Consider the following 20,000-nt stretch of genomic DNA (forward strand, 5'->3'; position numbering starts at 1 on the left):
ATCTTTCAAGTCAGCCTTTTACAGTGTTTTATTTTTAATATCACATGCTGCAGAAACAAAAATATTGATGATTTTTAATTTTTTTCCGTTACCAGCATGACTGGTCTTCATACACACGTACACACACAAATATCTCATTTTAAAAAGCATAAAGAGCGACTCAATCATCATACTCGGGTACAGACCTGTTTTTGTCCTCAGTGAACACACACACACACACACACACACACACACACACACACACACACACACACACACACACACACACACACACACACACACACACACACACACACACACACACACACAGAGGGTAACTGTATTAATAGGAGTCTGTTTTGTGTCAAGCAGGTCTTAATAGGATCAGTGTGAGAGACATGGAGCTGTCTGTCAGTCTAAGTTCATTAACTGATGATAGATGACCTGCACTCTGTGTGTGTGTGCATGTGTGTGTGTGTATGTGTGTGTGTGTGAGAGAGAGAGAGAGAGGTATGTGCATGTGTGCTCTTAAGAGTGTGTTTTCCTGCTTGTGTGTGAATTCTCTCTCTGGTGTAATTTATAGCCCTCAATCGGAGGCCTTATCAGGTGCAGGACACATGGACGCCTCCTTCTCTCCTCCTCCTCTGCGTCTTTTAACTCTCTACTCCTCTTCCTCTCCTCTCCTCCCTTCCAATCTCACTCCTCTTACTTTTCAATAGTGAATGATGCTTTCTTTAATTGCGGTCCTCCTCATCCTCTTCCTCTCCACCTTCACTTCCACTCCTCTGGCGCCCGGACCGGCTATTGTCAAACTCTCCACCTCCACTTTCATTTCATTTCCTTCCCTCTCTTCTCTCCTCCTCTCCTGTTTTCAGGATTTTATAGGACAAACACATACATGTTGCCAAAGTGTTGAAAACATACTTCAGTTTCTGTAAACCTGACCCGCTTAACTGTATGATGGAAGCATCAAATACAAAACAGTGACAATTACCACTTGAATATTCTAGTGAATATTAGAGAACAGCTGCAGACGAGCTGCATATTGAAATCTTTTATACTCAATTATGTTGTTTTGTTTTGTTATTCGACAGATCATAGTTGTTCTCCCGAAACCCAATCATTCCAGTACGTGTTCCCTAAATCAAGTGTTTCAAAATCAAGTGTGTGTTCTTTAAAACCACTTGATCAAGTGTGTGTTCTCTATATCCAACTGATCCTGTGTGTGTTACCATAAGTCCTTTACTTAAGTGTCTGTTCCCCGAATTCCATCCGATCCTGTGCGGTTCCGTCTATGTTGCTGACATTTGATTGATTGATTGTGTTTAAGGAACAATGTTCGCTCCTTGAATTCTAATCACTTAGCAAATATGTTGTGATAGTTTGTGTTCCCTGAACCCAGGTGTACATCAGTCCATCTGCTCATTGAATACATATTCTGTGAACCCAAATGACTGTTGAATATGTGATAATACTGATCAAGGAAATGTTCCCAAAATCCAATTTACCAATTTTGAGTAATCTTAACTAAACCTGCATACATGCTATTCCATTCTATTCCACAAATATGTAGCCCAAAGGTACTTTTGTTGAGGTAGCCGCTTTTGGTTTTTACTCCAAAAGGCTTTTTGTAACTGAACCAGTTCATTACTATTGTACTATTACACGCACACACACACACACACACACACACACACACACACACACACACACACACACACACACACACACACACACACACACACACTAACAGATAAGCTGACATTCCAAATGACTCGACAATGAATGTAAGCGGCTCACTATACACACTGACACAATGGGGAGCCTATTGTGGAGAGATTTGTACACTACAATGCATGAGACAACTGTGTGTGTGTGTGTGTGTGTGTGTGTGTGTGTGTGTGTGTGTGTGTGTGTGTGTGTGCAGTGTAAGCGAGAGCTGCGTTTGCACATTTCCGTGACCTGGATGAACTGATCTGATCTACCTGTCATGTGCAACATTCATCCCTTCTTCTCTCTCTGTCTCTCTATGGCGACGTCAGTGTCTCTTGACCTTTGTACGTCTGTCTTTTCCAACAAATCCTCATATTTAAACAGCAAAAAGGGTTGTGTGTAAAAGTGTCAATGCAGAAATATCGAAAATTCCATTTACTTTGACTTTAATGTCTCAACAAAATTAGATTTTGAACCTGGCTTTGTGCAATGTTCAGATTTTTCCTCTGGAAATCAATGCAAATCATTCTTGAAAGCATACATATTTAAACATTACAGAAAACTTCCAATACAAAACTAATATTGTCTAATGTAAGTAATCAATTTGGGAAGTCCCATGGTTGTATCTTTTAGTTTACTAATAATTCTATTCACCTGAGGTGTGTTCCCTGAACAACTATTTGATTGACATGCAACTATACAGATATGCTATTCATGGTCCCCAGAGGATGAAGCCCACTGACTTTGGTGATCCCTGACTGGTCCTCTAATGACATGAGGTTGACATGTATGGTCTATACTGGAATATTTAATCAACTAGATTGCCATTAAAATACATACAGACATCCATGGTCCCCAGAGGATGAAGTCCACTGGCTTTAGTGATCCACTGACCTGTCTATTAGCGCCAGCAAGATATTGACATGTAAGGTTTTAAGTGAAATATTTCCACAACTATTGGATGGATTGCCATCCAACTGTAAACAGACATGTGTGGTCCCCAGAGTGATGAAGCCCACTTGCTATGGTGATCCACTGACTTGTCTTCTAGCGCCACCATGGTTTTGAGATTCATGATCTTTAGTGGAATAGCTCAACTATTGGATGGATTGCCATGCACATATATACAGCCATTTAAGGTTTGAAGGATGACGCCCACTGACTCTGGTGATCCCCATCTAGAACCATTATCCGGTCACCTGTGACCTCTCAGTCTGCAGGCCGACCTTTGACAGATATAACATCATGGTTGCTGTAACGACAGAGGATTATTGGTCTGCAGAGGCTTAAAGGACCATTCAATTTCACAAAGACATATTAAAGGCTCTATAATCGTAATCAATAATGTTAAATGACATGGATCATGGAGAGATAATGATTAACCCCCCAGTAGTTGATTATAGACACTGTACAGTCATATTAAATGTGGTTAATGTTGAAGGTGATGTGATGAAAAGTGAGGATCACTGACATGATCATTTCAATGATTGAAATGTGGATTTGGGAACGACGTTCACGATAGCAGTCCCTGAGTAAATGCTAACGGGGAATTTAAATAAAACTGTGTTTTGAAACATCAAGTACAACAAATTGCATCTTCGACTTTTGCATTTTCAACTTTTGTTAAATTAATTTGAAATTACTTTTTGTTCACTTGCATGATTTTTTTTTTCCTTCTTTATTTCTCAGTAACGATGATGGCAGGGTATTACTGTACATCATGATTTGTTCCTTGAAATTATCTTTATCTTTGTTGAACAAACTACATGAAAGGATTGGATCTTTGGTTTCTTTTGTTTTCTCAAAATGTAATTTGAAAAAAATCCTTCCAGATTATCAACTCCTAGTTACACTTTCCTAACCTGTACCGCAATGTTGTGTCTTTCTTTTCTAAATGTATCTTCTTTTCATCATCTTACAGATATGGAGGAGAGAACAAGTGCAGGGTCATGGGCGAGTGGAAGTCGTTCTTCCAAGGTAACTACCAACAACCATACTTACTAATGATAATGATTTGCTTTAATTACTGTTAAATAGATTTTTAGCATGTGGAACATTACTATTATTGGCATTACTATCATTAGAACTGCTACTAACTACTGGTAATAGCACTACCATAATTAATACATTGGTTATGTTCTGACATGTTACTGAGGAGATAAGATTACATGTGCGTGTTGCTGAGACGAATGCATTTACATATTTTCAACATCTGGTTTGAAAATTGAGTAGTCAGATGTCAGATCTCTTATACGTCTTTGTTGTGTTTACAATTGGATTTTTTTTACAGTTGAAAACCCAGTCTGCCCTTGACTGATGAAGTGGTCCAGTGTATGTGGGCTACACGTTTTACATCTTGTGTTACATGAGAACAGAGACCTGCCAGCAAATTCATAAACATTATTTTTTTTAAGGACACGCTTTTTTTATTGAAAGTATAATTTAGATGACTGAAAGGAAATGTGAAGCCAGAGTGGGATGAACTGGTACCTGGATGTTGGTACCAGTGCCCAGCGATACCTTTTGTTCAAAACTTCTAACCCTTAAATTCATTAAGAACATTTTACATGCCACATATTATAAATCCCCTCCATACCTCCCTCTCCCAAAAGAGTCCCTAACATGTGGCTATTTCTGCTTCTGAAAAGTAAAGCCAACACGGAAGTGCCTTTAACTTTCATTTTTTCTAATGGCCATCGGGGGGGCGACTCTTCTGGTCGAAAGGGAAGTCTGATTTTAGGAAAGTATTTATTTATTACCTCAGTAAACATTGCAAACAGGAATTTCTGGTCGCAATCTCTAGTTTCAAGTCTTTTTAAATACAGCTGGATGCTCATTTAGTAAAGATCATAGAACCCTGAGGTCAGAGCATAGAACCCTGAGATCAGAGCTTAGAACCTTGAGATCAGAGCTTAGAACCCTGAGTTCAGAGAACCCTGAGATCAGAGCATGGAACCTTAAGATAAGGGCATAGAAGCCTGAGATCAGAGAATAGAACCCTGAGGTCAGAGAATAGAACCCCGAGGTCAGAGAATAGAACCCTGAGGTTAGAGCATAGAACCCTGAGGTCAGAGCATAGAACCCCGAGGTCAGAGAATAGAACCCTGAGGTCAGAGCATAGAACCCTGAGGTCAGAGCATAGAACCCCGAGGTCAGAGAATAGAACCCTGAGGTCAGAGCATAGAACCCTGAGGTCAGAGCATAGAACCTTGAGATAAGGGCATAGAAGCCTGAGATCAGAGCATAGAACCCTGAGATCAGAGCATAGAACCCTGAGGTCAGAGAATAGAACCCTGAGGTCAGTGCATAGAACCCTGAGGTCAGAGCTTAGAACCCTGAGTTCAGAGAACCCTGAGGTCAGAGCATATAACCTTGAGATCAGAGCATAGAACCCCGAGGTCAGAGAATAGAACCCTGAGGTCAGAGCATAGAACCCTGAGGTCAGAGCATAGAACCTTGAGATAAGGGCATAGAACCCTGAGATCAGAGCATAGAACCCTGAGGTCAGAGAATAGAACCCTGAGGTCAGTGCATAGAACCCTGAGGTCAGAGCATAGAACCTTGAGATCAGAGCTTAGAACCCTGAGTTCAGAGAACCCTGAGGTCAGAGCATATAACCTTGAGATAAGGGCATAGAAGCCTGAGATCAGAGAATAGAACCCTGAGGTCAGAGAATAGAACCCTGAGGTTAGAGCATATAACCCTGAGGTCAGAGCATAGAACCCCGAGGTCAGAGAATAGAACCCTGAGGTCAGAGCATAGAACCCTGAGGTCAGAGCATAGAACCCCGAGGTCAGAGCATAGAACCTTGAGATCAGAGCTTAGAACCCTGAGTTCAGAGAACCCTGAGGTCAGAGCATATAACCTTGAGATCAGAGCATAGAACCCCGAGGTCAGAGAATAGAACCCTGAGGTCAGAGCATAGAACCCTGAGGTCAGAGCATAGAACCTTGAGATAAGGGCATAGAACCCTGAGATCAGAGCATAGAACCCTGAGGTCAGTGCATAGAACCCTGAGGTCAGAGCATAGAACCTTGAGATCAGAGCTTAGAACCCTGAGTTCAGAGAACCCTGAGGTCAGAGCATATAACCTTGAGATAAGGGCATAGAAGCCTGAGATCAGAGAATGGAACCCTGAGGTCAGAGCATAGAACCATGAGATCAGAGCATATAACCCTGAGATCCGAGCTTAGAACCCTGACGTCAGATCATAGAACCCTGAGGTCAGTTTATAGAACCCTAAGGTTAGAGCATAGAACCCTGAGGTCAGAGCATAGAACCCTGAGGTCAGAGCATAGAACCCTGAGGTCAGAGCATAGAACCTTGAGATAAGGGCATAGAAGCCTGAGATCAGAGCATAGAACCCTGAGATGAGAGCATAGAACCCTGAGGTCAGAGAATAGAACCCTGAGGTCAGTGCATATAACCCTGAGGTCAGAGCATAGAACCTTGAGATCAGAGCTTAGAACCCTGAGTTCAGAGAACCCTGAGGTCAGAGCATATAACCTTGAGATAAGGGCATAGAAGCCTGAGATCAGAGAATGGAACCCTGAGGTCAGAGCATAGAACCATGAGATCAGAGCATATAACCCTGAGATCCGAGCTTAGAACCCTGACGTCAGATCATAGAACCCTGAGGTCAGTTTATAGAACCCTAAGGTTAGAGCATAGAACCCTGAGGTTAGATCATAGAACCCTGAGGTCAGAGCATTGAACCCTGAGGTTAGATCATAGAACCCTGAGGTTAGATCATAGAACCCTGGGGTCAGAGCATAGAACCCTGAGGTTAGATCATAGAACCCTGAGGTCAGAGCATTGAACCCTGAGGTTCGATCATAGCACCCTGAGGTCAGAGCATAGAACCCTGAGGTCATTACGTCCACTGCTTATACACGGCCTTTGGTCATTTCTACCTCAGTCTGTCACCAGGGCATCGCGTGGGAACGCTGTCATGTGACTCTCAAAGGAAGAACATGTCAGACGTGTTGCTCAGGCCAGCGAGCGTTGTTTGAAAACCACACGCGACCTGTTTATTGGAACTCTTATAACTACTGCTGCTGCTCAAGGTAATGACAGCTTTATAAAATCAGGAAATATAATTGGTGTCTCTTTCTTTTTTTCAGAATTATGCAGATGGTTCTCAGTACATGGCGTCACATGACAGCCTCTCACCTCCGTACGCCTCTTCCAGCCGGCTCACAGGTACGCCACAGACTGTGTGTGTGTCTGTGTGCGTGTGTGTGTGTGTGTGTGTGTAGACGTGTTTTAATAGTCATGTGGGGACAAATATGTGATTACCCAGTTTGTGGGTTGCATCATTACATCTTTGGGTGATCTGGCTTAAGGTTAGGGTTAGCACTAAGCTTGTAGCAGTTATGGTTAGGGTTCGGGTCTTAAGGAAATGAATGTAAGTCAATGTAATGTCCCCAAAAGTCATGAAAACACGACTGTGTGTGTGTGTGTGCGTGTGTGTGTGTGTGTGTGTGTGTGTGTGTGTGTGTGTGTGTGTGTGTGGGTTTGTTTGTGTAGAAAATTAGTGAACCACTATCGTACACTGGAGGAGACAGGTCATCTGGCGTGCTATTTCTCTCTCTCCCTCGGCCCGCTGTGTGGAAAATGGCAGGCAGTGTGTGCTCATTTACCCATGATGCTCTCTGCCTCTGGCTCTCTCGATGTGGCGCCAGTTGTGAGCAAATGGCCACTGACACAGATAATCTGCCTCTCTGTCTCTCTCTCTCTCTCACACACACACACACACACACACACACACACACACACACACACACACACACACACACACACACACACACACAGAGCTTAATTACCTTTGACTGGATGCATCAAATATGGAAGATGTCAGCTCTCAGCTCTCTGGCTCTACCTGCTCTCTTTCTGTCTCATTTGTTGGGTTTTAATCACCTTTCTCTTGTGAGTCATTAGATGTGAAGCCTTCCATTCTGAAGCCACAAAGAGTTAACACAAGTGGGTTTTAGCTTTTGTTTTGGGTCATGCAGTATTTTATGCTTTTGCCTTTGCTTCTGTCCATCCGGGGAGGGAGAAGAAACCTGAGGGAGAGCACTCCCTCAGGTTTCTTCCCCTTTTTCCCTGTAAAAGGGTTTTTACTATCTTTATTGGGGGAGTTTTTCCTGATCCGATGTGAGGTCCCGGGACAGGGATGTCATGTGTACAGATTGTAAAGCCCTCCGAGGCAAACTTGTATTTGTGATGTTGGGCTATATAAAATAAACTGAATTGAATTGAATATATGAATATTGAACATTTCATTCTGTAACTCTGGCCGTTAATGATGCTTAAGGTTTATAATGTTATATGCACAACAATTACAGGAGAAGCAGGACTTGGCAATGGCAATCTTAGATGTAAAGCTTTCAAAGCTCATTCAATATGTTTCATAAAAACCAGGCATGTATAATATACAAAATGAAATATAACAGTATAAATGTATAAACGTTTGCGATAGACAGGGATTGCATGTGAATGAACTCACTATAAACAGGGATACAGTAATGTATATGCCTGATGATAAGTGTAAATATACATACACAGGTGTAAACATATTATATAATAGGGTAATGTGACAATATTGAGTGTGAGTTCAGCAGTCGTATGTCTTGTGGGATGACGCTGCCTCTGAGCCTGGTTGGTGCTAGACCGAGTGCTGCAGGACCGTCTGCCAGACGGCAGCAGGCAGAACAGTTTGTGTCTGGGGTGATTGGGGTCTCTGATAATCCTGTTGGCCTGCCTCCCTGCTCCGCTGGGTGTAGAGGTCCTCCATCAACGGCAGCTCTTTCCTGGTGATGCACTGACGGTGGAGGGCAGTGCTACGGCCACACCAGCCGGTCAAGATGCTCTCAACGGTGCACCTGTAGAAGCTGCAGAGCATCCCGGAGTCCGTGTTGGAGCGCCTCCCGTCTCGCGTGCTCTGCGATGGGGTCGGTGTGGCAAGTCCAGGTCAGGTCCTCGCTGATGTAGACCCCTGAGATGGTGATGGAAGATGGCGAGTCCTTCTCTCTGTCGCTTCCTGGAGTACATGATGAAGCTCAGTTTAGCTGGTGCTGGAGTGGAGGCTGTCGTCCTGGCAACACGATGCCAGGTCTCTGACCTCCTCGACGTGGGCTGTATATTCGAGTGAGTAGCGGCGTGTCGTCAGCAAACTAAATGATGGTGTTGGAGCTCTTGCTGGTCATACACTGGTAACGTGTTGCTACAAAGGCCTCCGCCTTTTTGGCTCCAGGCTTTCAACCAGATTCCACAACCTGGATGTTCCCATCCATCACTGATTTTGGGTGAAGACCTGGTTCACAGTCTGTGTTTCGGTTCAGCCATAAGGGGTTGGATGAGGTTAAGGTCAGGACTTTGTGCAGATTAGTCAAGTCTTTCCACTCGGAAGTGGGTGAACTGTATCTGGCTTTTGTCTGTCCAGAAATATCACCACAATGTTGAAAGCATGCAATATTTGTAATTAATAATTATGCTATAGCAGTCAACTAAGGGCTCAAGACTGAAACTAAACCACCTCAGTCCAACATTTCTTTTGCATTGTAACTCCAAAATGTTCTCAATTCTGTGTGTAGGCGAGAGTTCTCTTTGACAGCACATGGTTCCTCATTTAAATCTACTAAAATAAACCTAACAATGTTGAGCTAATTCTGGTCAGTTAGCTTTGAACACACACTGCGGTTAATAAGGAAACATACACATGTCAATAAAATAAAACAAAACAAAAAGGGATGCAAAACTTTCAGAATTGTGGGCTTTGGCGAGGATGATCCATTGTGCGCGCGATGTGTTGTGACAGTGTTGTGATCACGGTATGAAGCTGCAGAGGCAGAGAGAAAAGAGGCGACGCAGAGTCGGAAATGGAAATATTATATTCTTCATCTGGCACGCGGGAACCGCAATTTACTTTGATAATGATAACGCTAAGAGACAGAGACAGCCGGGGATATGGAACACACACACACACACACACACACACACCCTCTTCACTTTCTACCAGTGACTGTTCTGGGTAAATCCAATTGTCTTCCGTGTCTGTTGGCTTTTCCCTCTCTTTTTGCACGTCTTGATAGAAAATGTAGCGTTTCAGTAGCAATACTAAAACCACAGAGCCCTCATTGATATCAGTGATTGTGTGTTCTTAGTGCCAGAGAGCGACTTTGCTGCTCTTCTTTCCACAAATGTTGGCCACAAAAATGCTTTTAACTTTTTTTCCCCAGTGCTGACAGTCTCAAGCCATGTGCTAAAGATCATCATGAAAAAGAAAGAGATGTTATCCTCTCCAAACCAGACAAATTCTACTAGGACTAGTTGGTTGAGTTAGTTGGTTGACAGGGCATTTTAGGTCATCTTTAAGATGTTTCCACCAGATTACTAGGTGGATTTAGATGCAGTATTTACTCAAGCATTATTGGTCATTCAGGTTTCGCTGGGTGCCAAATGGTTGGTTGGTTGGTCATCGCTTTACGATGCAATGGTATTATTCCTCAATGCTAAGGTGCGACGGTTGTCAAGGTTATTTTATGCCCTATTCTCATGAATACGATGCCTCAGTAACCCCTGGAAGTAATTTATTCAAAATGTGTATATGCTAGCTACTGAGAGTATACTGATGGTATACACATGCTGCTTTTGATTTTTAATGATCTCAACAGTGTATAAAGACTTATAAAGGAACAGTGTTGTTCATTGTCTTCTGACTCGGTCACCCGGGATGTGGTGGTTCACTTTGTGATATATATATATATATATATATATATATATATATATATATATATATATATATATATATATATATATATATATATATATAGACATATAGGTTTATCTTTATCTATTTATCTTTATCTATTTGTCTATCAGTTTGACATCCTGGATATATCGTTCACATGCATAAGCTTGGCCCTTCTGTCTCACTTTCTCTCTCTCACCTGAAATGAACTAAAAAGAAAGAAACAATGCAGAGTTTAATGAACCCAACCTGAACATGTTGAGTGTGAACGCATGCCTCTCTCTCTCTCCTCTCTCTCTCCCTCCTCTCTCTCCTCTCTAACCTTGTCTGTCTTTCTTAACCCCCCACCATCAGATTAGAGTGATGTTATGCTCTAGATAATCAGCGAAGGGATTAGTGTCATCTCAACGACCCCACTAGATTAATCTGCCGACACACACACAAAGTCTCTCACTCACACACACACACACACACACACTCACACACACACACACACACACACACACACACACACACACACACACACACACACACACACACACACACAGAAAAGCAATCAGAAGATGTGTGTGTGTGTGTTTTATGTGTAAATGTGAACCTGCACTATATGTGAATGTATATATATATATATATATATATATATATATATATATATATATATATATATATATATATATATATATATATATATATATATATATATATGTTTATATAAGTGTGCATACAGTTGTTTGCTGTGTGGATGTTTGTATGTAATGCATACATATGTGTCTTTGGGTGTGTGTTTGAATGATTATTACATCAGTACATTTGTGATGGCAACTTCTGTGTGTGGGGGGGGGGTTTATGGTGGTGTGTGTGTGTGTGTCGGTGCACGTTGGCAGGTTACTGTGTCAGTATCTGAGTGAATGATGTAAGCTTCTTTATCAGTGTGTTTTTATGTGGTTAGATGTATGTGCGTGTTCATTTGTGTGTGTGTGTGTGTGTGTGTGTGTGTGTGTGTGTGTGTGTGTGTGTGTGTGTGTTTTCTTGTGTGAATGACTGCAATCATGCTCTTTGACTTGTGTGTGTTACAGTTTGTGCACAAATGTTGAGGCTTTCATGTGGTTCCAGAGTATGTGTGAGTGTTTCTATCTACCTGTGTGTAGTTGCCTTGCAGAGCAGGTGCACCACCATAACCCCCTCCACCCCTACCCCCACCCCCTCCTTCGTAACTGTCACCTACATAGTAAATGAGAGGCTCAGTGGTTTCAGCCGGTAAGCACATTCTGTTCTGTTATAAATAAACGATCTGATGTGGCTTCAGTCTGATCCTAAAGCGCAGCGGCTTCGTGCTACCAGCTTCTAGTGCTTTCATTCTGTCATTTCAAAAACCTGATTTCGTCCGAGAAGACGTGACGGAACACAGAGTGATGTTACCACAGAAGTTGCTCTGCGCCACACTCTTTACAGTTTTAGGCTATGGCCACAGTTCTTGACTGGTTGTCAGCAAGCAATTTGTATTATTCGCCAGACCAGAAGATAGATGTTCTCTGTGCACGCGGTATGCATTTAGCCTCAGGGGAAGTGTTGGCTTAGCGCCATCAAAGCAGCCATGCTAGCACACACAGGGAGGCTGTACAATATTTAGCATAGCGGTGTTTGAGCTCAATGGGAGCGAGTTAGCATGCAAAAATTGTCTTGTGGCACTAAACGCAAAGGACTGCTGCAGAACTAAAGTAGTAAAGGTCATGAATGGAAAATCTTGGATACATTTCAATTTTGACCAGATGATGGCGCTAGATGAATTTAACGGTTCACCAAAAACATGTGAACATCATCCTCCGGGTCTGAACCACATTTCAGAGCAACTCGTCAATGGTTGTGTCAACCTCATGGTAGAACAAATTATTTAGCAATCCATTCAATAGTGGCTAAGATGTTTCTGTCTGGATCCAAATTTGTGGACCGACCGGGATTGTCATTTTAACACCAAAAATTACAAAATATCTCTTTCGTTCTAATCATTTCCAAGCGCCTCCAGTGCAAAACCTTCTTTAGGCAACAAACACTGCTTGGTTAGGTTTAGGAATGAATTGTTGTTTGTTCCCTAACTCATGTCGGTGCCGTTGGTTGGTTAAGTACATAGGTTGCCAAAAGTAAGGTAAAATAAGCAAACTTTTGGTTTCACACAGGAAACAAACGGTGATCTCCTGGGTGAAAGTCCTATGTTTGTCTGACTCGTCCATCCCTCCAGACCTTTATCGCTCTGTATTCTACGTCACCTGACTTCCTTAGAAGCAGCCCTGCACGTCCTGGCTCATGGTTACGTGCATATACAAAAGATGCATTGCTCTTCGTTGCTATAAGTACGCATGTGATTGAGAACGGCCTGAAAAGATCCAATTAGCTGCTGCGAAGACCTGGTCTCGCGTTTTGTGTTTCTGTTTCTACACGTGTTGCATGTGTACGCCAGACAGCTTTGGAGCTGTTGCTTTTAATGAACAGTAAGCTCTAAAATAACATTTCATGTAATGAATTTGACCTTGAAGAAAAAATAACAAAATAAAAACTGAAATAAAAAAAAAATTGCAGCCATGAATATCAGCCACTGAAAACCTGTTTCATTATTATTAGTATTAGTATTAATACATTGTTATATATGATAAAAACAGCAATAAACATAACCTTACAGTATATAAAGAACTGGTATGGCCATGATGATCTTGGCTCCCTCCTCCTTGTCCTCGTTGTTTTTGTAGAATTGTAGTGAGTCAGCCGTCTGTCTCACCTCTGCGTGACCTTATTAATGAGTGTTGAGCCACGAGGCTGGACCCCCTCTGAGGAGGTCACATCTGGACACTTTATATAGAAATACATATCTCTCTCTCTCTTTCTCCATCTTTTCTTCTGTCTGTCTTTTGTTCAGCCTTTGTTTCCTTTTTAGTTTTTCTCTTCAGAAATATATATTTTACATATACATATTTTCTCTTTTCTTTTCTCATCTTATTTACTCTCCATTTCTCTCCATTTTTCCTCTCCCCTTATATCCTTATCTCCTTTTCACATCCTCTATATCTGTATTTGTTTCCTTCCCTTTGTCTCTTTACCATCCTCTACTTTTCTCACCCCTTCTGCCCTGAACGGAGACCAGGCTCTCCTGTCTCCCACTCTACCCCATCAGCTCCTCCCCTTAGCTGGGTGTGGTGCCAAGGTCGTCCCCCTGTCTTTCCCTGCTGCGTCTGGGTCTTTGTGCTCGGAATGTTTAAACGTAAAGAAGAGGAGAAGAAATTAGATGAAATTAGGGAACAAGAGCTGAGGAATGAGGAAATGAGGAAAGGAAATGCGTTGACACAAATAATCAGCTTTTTAAAATGAATGATTGGATGTAAAATCACTTTTCATTATCAGTTTTTTCAATATTTTTTTACAATGTATTTATTGTTTAATTTATATAAATGTCTTAATATTCCAGAACCCCTCATATGTATTTTGTGAAGTACAACACAGTTACAATGCCATAAATCATAAACACGTAACCAAAATTGGAAACAATGGATTCAACATATACATTTCTCCAAGTGCCCACAAGCATTACCAATGCAATGGATTATTCTTATGACAGTTTGCACGGCTTCTGCATGAGATAAACGCTGTAGCTTTGGCGATAGTTTCAAGAAGACTTGCTTTTCCATCCCGCCATCGGATTTTGGGGTTCAGAGGATTCAATCGGGTTATCAAACTGTTCATGATACATTTTCTATTTTTGGATGTGTGTTTGGATCACTTGAACAGAGACAGTGGTTACACATAGAGCCACCTGTTATTACAGATCAACAGCTGAGCCTCCTCCATCACCTGAATGAAGACCACAAGACAAAGCCAACAGCGCTGAGAAGCTAGTAAGTGGACCGTTGAGTTAGGAATGTTCCCAAAGGTCTCCCAAATGGTATGAATGCAAATGTATCAGCAACCTACATTTTGATGCATATACAATTATAATAAAAAAACGTCTTGCATGTTTTTAAATAAGATTTAAATTCAAGATAATTTTACAGCAAAGACTAAGACAGATAAAACCAGGTCAACAGGCACAATAAAATAACAATGAATAATAAACTAAAAGACTCAAATACATAAATGACTTTCTTTTAACGTCCTTCATATCCCGCTCCGCCCTCAGTGGTTTTGTTTCTATTGTCCCCGCTGATTGAAACTGAACAGCCACTGTCTCATTCTCAGAGTATTTTGAATGGCTGTCATGCATTGATTAGTGCGGCATTGACTTCAGTGCATTAACACGGCCGCACAATGCAAGCCACTGCAGACCATTTAGTATATTATTGTTTTGAAGGGGCTGTGTATCACCCGTGAATTGTCTGTGTAATTAGATCTGACATCGTAATAATAGGTCTCGTCAAGGCGAGAGGGGCCGAGGGTGGAGATGTACGGAAACGTACACTCTGAAAGCTGCGGTTCATCGTGGAGCACTTCGGGGTTCCTGAGCGGTGAGGATGGAGGCGTCTTGGAGTACTTTGTGAAGGTTTCTTGAAGAACTGTCAGAGCTAATTATCATTTTATGAAAAGGATAAATGGTGAGGCTAAGGAACACCTAAACCGTAGGTCTGTAATTCCAATGGCAGGTGTTAGTGGGATTTGGGTATTTCTGCCCTTTACCTATTGTAGTTACACTTGACGTTATGCATGAAAGTCTGCTAAGGGCGGTTGTTATTCATTTACGTTAGCTACGTTGTTACGTTATCATTTCAATACAAACAAGGTTTTCTTTTTTCTAACTTTGAACCAAGTCATCTGTTGTTGTAAAACTTGTTTTTGGTTCAGAAACCTCCACATTCAACGTATCCGCGGTTTGCAATGACAACTGTTTTTCTGGCAACTGGGTGGCTTCAAGGGTGGTCTGGGTTTACCTGGGTGTCACAAATCTTTTTTTTTTTTTTTAACTGCCTTCATGTCAAAGATTCCTCTTCAATCAAGAAACACAACTAAGAGTCTACAGCCATGCCTGATAGGCGGTATCAAATGTCATAGCAAGCCATCAAATATAGAGATATTTCAGTCTGGACCAAAGTGATTGACCCACCGACAGGTCGACATTGCCATTTCTAGAGCCACTGTCTATCTATGTGTCTGTCTCTCTGCCGGACTGTCTGTATTTATGCCTGTCTTCCTGCTCCATCTTCTGTCATCCATCCAGATGAGGCCTCTGGAGACCAAGCCTGGGTCATTCATGTTACTGTGCATGTGTGTGTGTGTGTGTGTGTCCTTTATCTTTCTATCACTGTATGTCTCTGCCGCTATGTATGTGTACAACTTGTGTGCGTGTGAGTGTGTATGTGTGTGTGTGTGTGTGTGTGTGTGAGAGAGAGAGTGTGACAGACGGTGAAATGGTGCGTAGTAGCACCTGGGCCCTTCAGTGTTGATTGATCGGCTTGGTCATGTGGAAGAGTCCCATCTGGCCAGCCACGCTACGGTGTGTGTGTTTGTGTGGCGGGGAGAGAGTGCTTGTTTGTGTGTGAGAGAGAGATAGAGATGTGCAGCATGAAACAGTATGTTTATTGTGAGAGTGAGAGAGGGAAGGAGAGAGAGCTCTTCAGTTAGAACTGTGGCTCCCAGAGGCCAAAGATGAACTGTATTTTATCATTTGAGAGAGAGGCGCACACTAAATCTTGTAGACAGCCTTTTCCAGAACGATGAAGACCTTTTAGAACAGGAAATTTGATCATGTAAATTATATTTTTGTTCAGTCCAACAATTATTTAGGTTGTAATAACAATTCAAAAACAATAACATTGTTGTTTTTTCTTCATTTTGGCTTTGTGGCAAATGTTGGCACATTTTTACAAAGAAGATGAAATGAAGCATGACAGGAAAATACTTTTACAAATAAAATAAATAGAGGTACCCTTACTGTCCTACTTCCTTCAGTGTGGGCATAATGTTGCTGTTTCCATACCACTGAGAAGTCAGGAGTGTGAGAACAGCAGAGCTAAAAGGAGTGATTACTGTAAAATAAATGGGTTGCAGTTAATAAAGGGTCTTCATCGGTATGTGTCACTGATGAAGGCTGTTGTTTGCCAACCTATGTGATGAAATGTCGTATTTTCAGCTTGACGACAAGTTGTCTAACGTATTGCAGGTTGAAGGCCTTTACACACCTAAGGCGTGGTGGATGAACCATGCAGAAATGCAAAATACTCCCCATGGAATAATATATGTCAAGTACTTTTATTGTGAAAGGTATAGGAACAGAAAGGTCTTCGTCAAGGTTAAAAGGAGTAGTAAAGTGTGCCGTCTTAGATCGGACTACATAACATCCCTGTTGCTGTTTTGTTTACGAAAGATCCGAAACAATTAAAATACGCCACTCTTTCGCCATGTACTATTTGCATTTTGTGTGAAAGTATTCACAACAAAAACAATTCAATAAAGATATTTTGATGGGCAAACTATTCGCAAGAAAAAAAGAAAAAAACAGGATGTGTAAATGCCTTAAAACACGCATAACATTTGCATGCCGATGTGGACGCATCCCCTGACGATCTCCGTCAGCGTGCCCTTCGTCTTTCTCTAGCAGCACCAACATCATCTCGTATGCCACACCACTACTGGAGAGCTCTGCAAAAGTCACATGTATCAGATTTGACTGTTCAGACTTGTGTCGCATTGCCACGAATCCGATGTCTATCAGATTTAGACACGCGCTGTAAAGTAGCGTAAATCAGACATTATTTAACAATGAGTTTCTTATTTTGAAAGACAAGCTACACATGAGAGAGAGAAGTCTCAGTTTGAGCAGTTTGGAAAACAGAAAAAAAATAAAAATAAAAAACTGAAAGAGAAAAACAGATGCAGAGGGAAACTAAGAGAGAGAGAGGAGAGACAGAGAGAAAGACTGTGGGTTTTCTGAAACGAAGCCAACTGATAATTAATGCCTCTGACATCATGGTGCTCTAATTAAGCCTGGCATTCATTAAGCCAAGTGAGGGGGGGTGTTCGTTAGTGGCTCTTTTTTTTTTTGGAAGGGGGGATTTGTTTAGTCTTCATTGTTACTCCTCTCAGACAATAGAGAAAGAGAGATGGAAGGAACAACAATAAAGAGACAGGTGAGGAGAGACATGGGGCAGTAATACAGGATCCTCTGGTGATGTAATAACTTCTGGCAGCAATGTTGGAGGTCCTCCGCTAGTACAGTAGCTGTGATCAACTGATTGTCTGTCCAAGTCTCAAAGTTCTCAACAGTACTGAACAGAGTTATGACTGGAACCGAATCATTTCATCAGTGATTCACCTCCATTTTTAGGTGTCACCTAGGTTATAAAGAGATAATCAGATTGTATGTTATTACAAACATATCCTAGTGGCTAACTTTGTTTTTTCACATTGCTGATCGTTGAACAAGACGTTAGCTAGCTTGTTAATTCATTACACAGGTTTAGCTTGTGTTTGTCGAGGTAATTTTATTTTTTGTTTCAACACAGACTTTCAGAGTAGATACCAGTAAATCCTTCAAGAGGAGCAGGTTTCATTTAGCTAGAGCACCAGGCTAAGCTAGCTAACTTGCTACACACTTTCTACAGGTTGAGATTGTGTTTATTGAGCTGATTTTTATGTTCAAACAGAAAGTTCAGACTTAATGCCTGTAAACACGTAAAAGGAGCAGGTTTAATTTGTTCTGAAGTAGCTAAAGCACCGGGCTAAGCTAGCTAGAGCTACGCAAAGAGGGATGAATCTGCAGGGAACAGCATGAGGGAGGAAACCTACATGCCTTCATGTTGGTCCGACATTGCACCGTGTGTCACGTCCCCAAACCAGGATAGGCTAATTTAGATCTGTGACGAACAAAGGTTGAGAACAAAATATAAAGGATGGAGGCGAATAAGAAAAATGTTTGAGAAAGAAAAGAGATAAATCAAGGCAAATAATCCAAAACATAGAAAGAGAGACTTAACTAAATTGAGATAAGGAGAAATTGAGGAATATAATGAGCATTAGAGAAAGGAAGCGTGGCGTTATCTTGCTGGGAAATGATAGGGGGGGAAAAAGGGTCGGTAAACAACGGTGACAGAGTGGCAAAGAGGGAAAGTGAACGAGGTGTACAACGAAAAAAGTAAAGTTTGGGATCCCTGTCCATTTTTTTGATCGGAGGATTTTCTGATAGCTAATTAGACATGGAGGGCCAGCCATCGACAGCTGCATTCATCATCATAAAACGTAATAATTAATGACATTCCAACAAAGAGAAATATGCAAATGAGCTGCGCTCATTAGCATTTTCATATTCAGCTCCCATAATGCTTTTGCTGACAAGGTTGTAATTAATGAAAATTCATGTCTCTTAGCCGAGGTCTAGATTGGATCGCATTCATTCTCAATCCCCCAAATGAGGAGTAAAAAAAAAAAAACACGACGGGGATCACTGCCAAGTTTTTAGGGAGACGAGAGGGAGGGTTGAGAGACGTGGAGAGAGAGAGAGAAAGAGACAAGAAGAGTTACAGAGAGAGAGAGAGAGAGAGAAAATGAGATGGAGGAAGGCAGATGGCGAAGGATGAAAGGAAGACAGGCAGAGAGAGAGAAAGAGAGAGACGAGGAACAAAAAAACCAAGAGCAGTACTGATGCAGATAGTTCTGCAACAATGTTGCACGGCGATGAAAAGAGAAACAGGTAGAGAAAGAAAGGATACGGTAGAGATTATGAATGGAGAGAGTTATGGAAAAGGATAACATCGGGATGGGGAGAGTGACACCAAAAGTCTTGTCACTGACGCAAATCGTTACCCGCCTCCTGCTAAATAAATGAATAGAATTTGGGCAAAAAAAAAAATATTTCTACATTTTTCTGCTTGTAATTGTACACGTTAACATGTTTTCTCCCCCTCCGGCGGCTGAAGAAACAAACGGCCAATCTCCAGATCTCCACAGTTTACGAGGCGTAAATAAGAGTGGAGATGTCAGCTGCTAGCTAGCTAACTTTGTAAAAAAAAAAAGCGATACATGAATGCGAGCCTCAATGCAAATTGAGCAGCGGTACCAGTCGTAAGTCCTTGGGCGGAACTTAACTGCTTAGCAACCGCTGTGCCATCTTCCTCGTAGCTCTTATGTCGTAGCTTTTCATCACTGCTTCATGCCAAGGGAAACCGTAATGTCATTTTAATGAATTAGTCAGTTCTTCTCTTCGGTCCACACACACACACACACACACACAATGTATGGATACTTTGTCAGATACTATTTGTAGTTTTCTATATTCCGCTTGAATGCTTGGTGGCAGCATTACAGTGATACTGCATCTGAACGATGTCTCTTTCTTTCATCAGGTGTTATTGATTTTCAAGATATGCATTGGAAATCAACAGCAAGCCTATATAATATATTGATATATATATACAGTATACACACACATACAAACATGCATATTATATATATATATATATATATATATATATATATATACATACATATACTTTATATACTCTATATACAAATATATATATATATATATATATATATACGGGATGCGGCGTCATTAACGGGCAATGCATGTTATCTACATCAACAA

The 20,000-nt window shown here is 41.5% G+C and overlaps 1 protein-coding gene across 1 annotated transcript in view; it reads left to right on the forward strand.

Annotated features, from left to right (window-relative positions):
* The window catches only part of tcf4 (transcription factor 4), a 197,980-nt gene that overhangs the window by 45,876 nt on the left and 132,104 nt on the right, over nucleotides 1-20,000 (forward strand). Inside the window, exons 4-5 of the mRNA XM_079234873.1 lie at nucleotides 3,614-3,669; nucleotides 6,816-6,894. Of these exons, the coding sequence (XP_079090999.1) occupies nucleotides 3,614-3,669; nucleotides 6,816-6,894 (135 nt within the window). The remainder of the gene's footprint in view (nucleotides 1-3,613; nucleotides 3,670-6,815; nucleotides 6,895-20,000) is intronic.

The sequence above is a fragment of the Taurulus bubalis genome (genome assembly GCF_910589615.1).
Source record: "Taurulus bubalis genome assembly, chromosome: 19".
NCBI classification, from domain to species: domain Eukaryota; kingdom Metazoa; phylum Chordata; class Actinopteri; order Perciformes; family Cottidae; genus Taurulus; species Taurulus bubalis.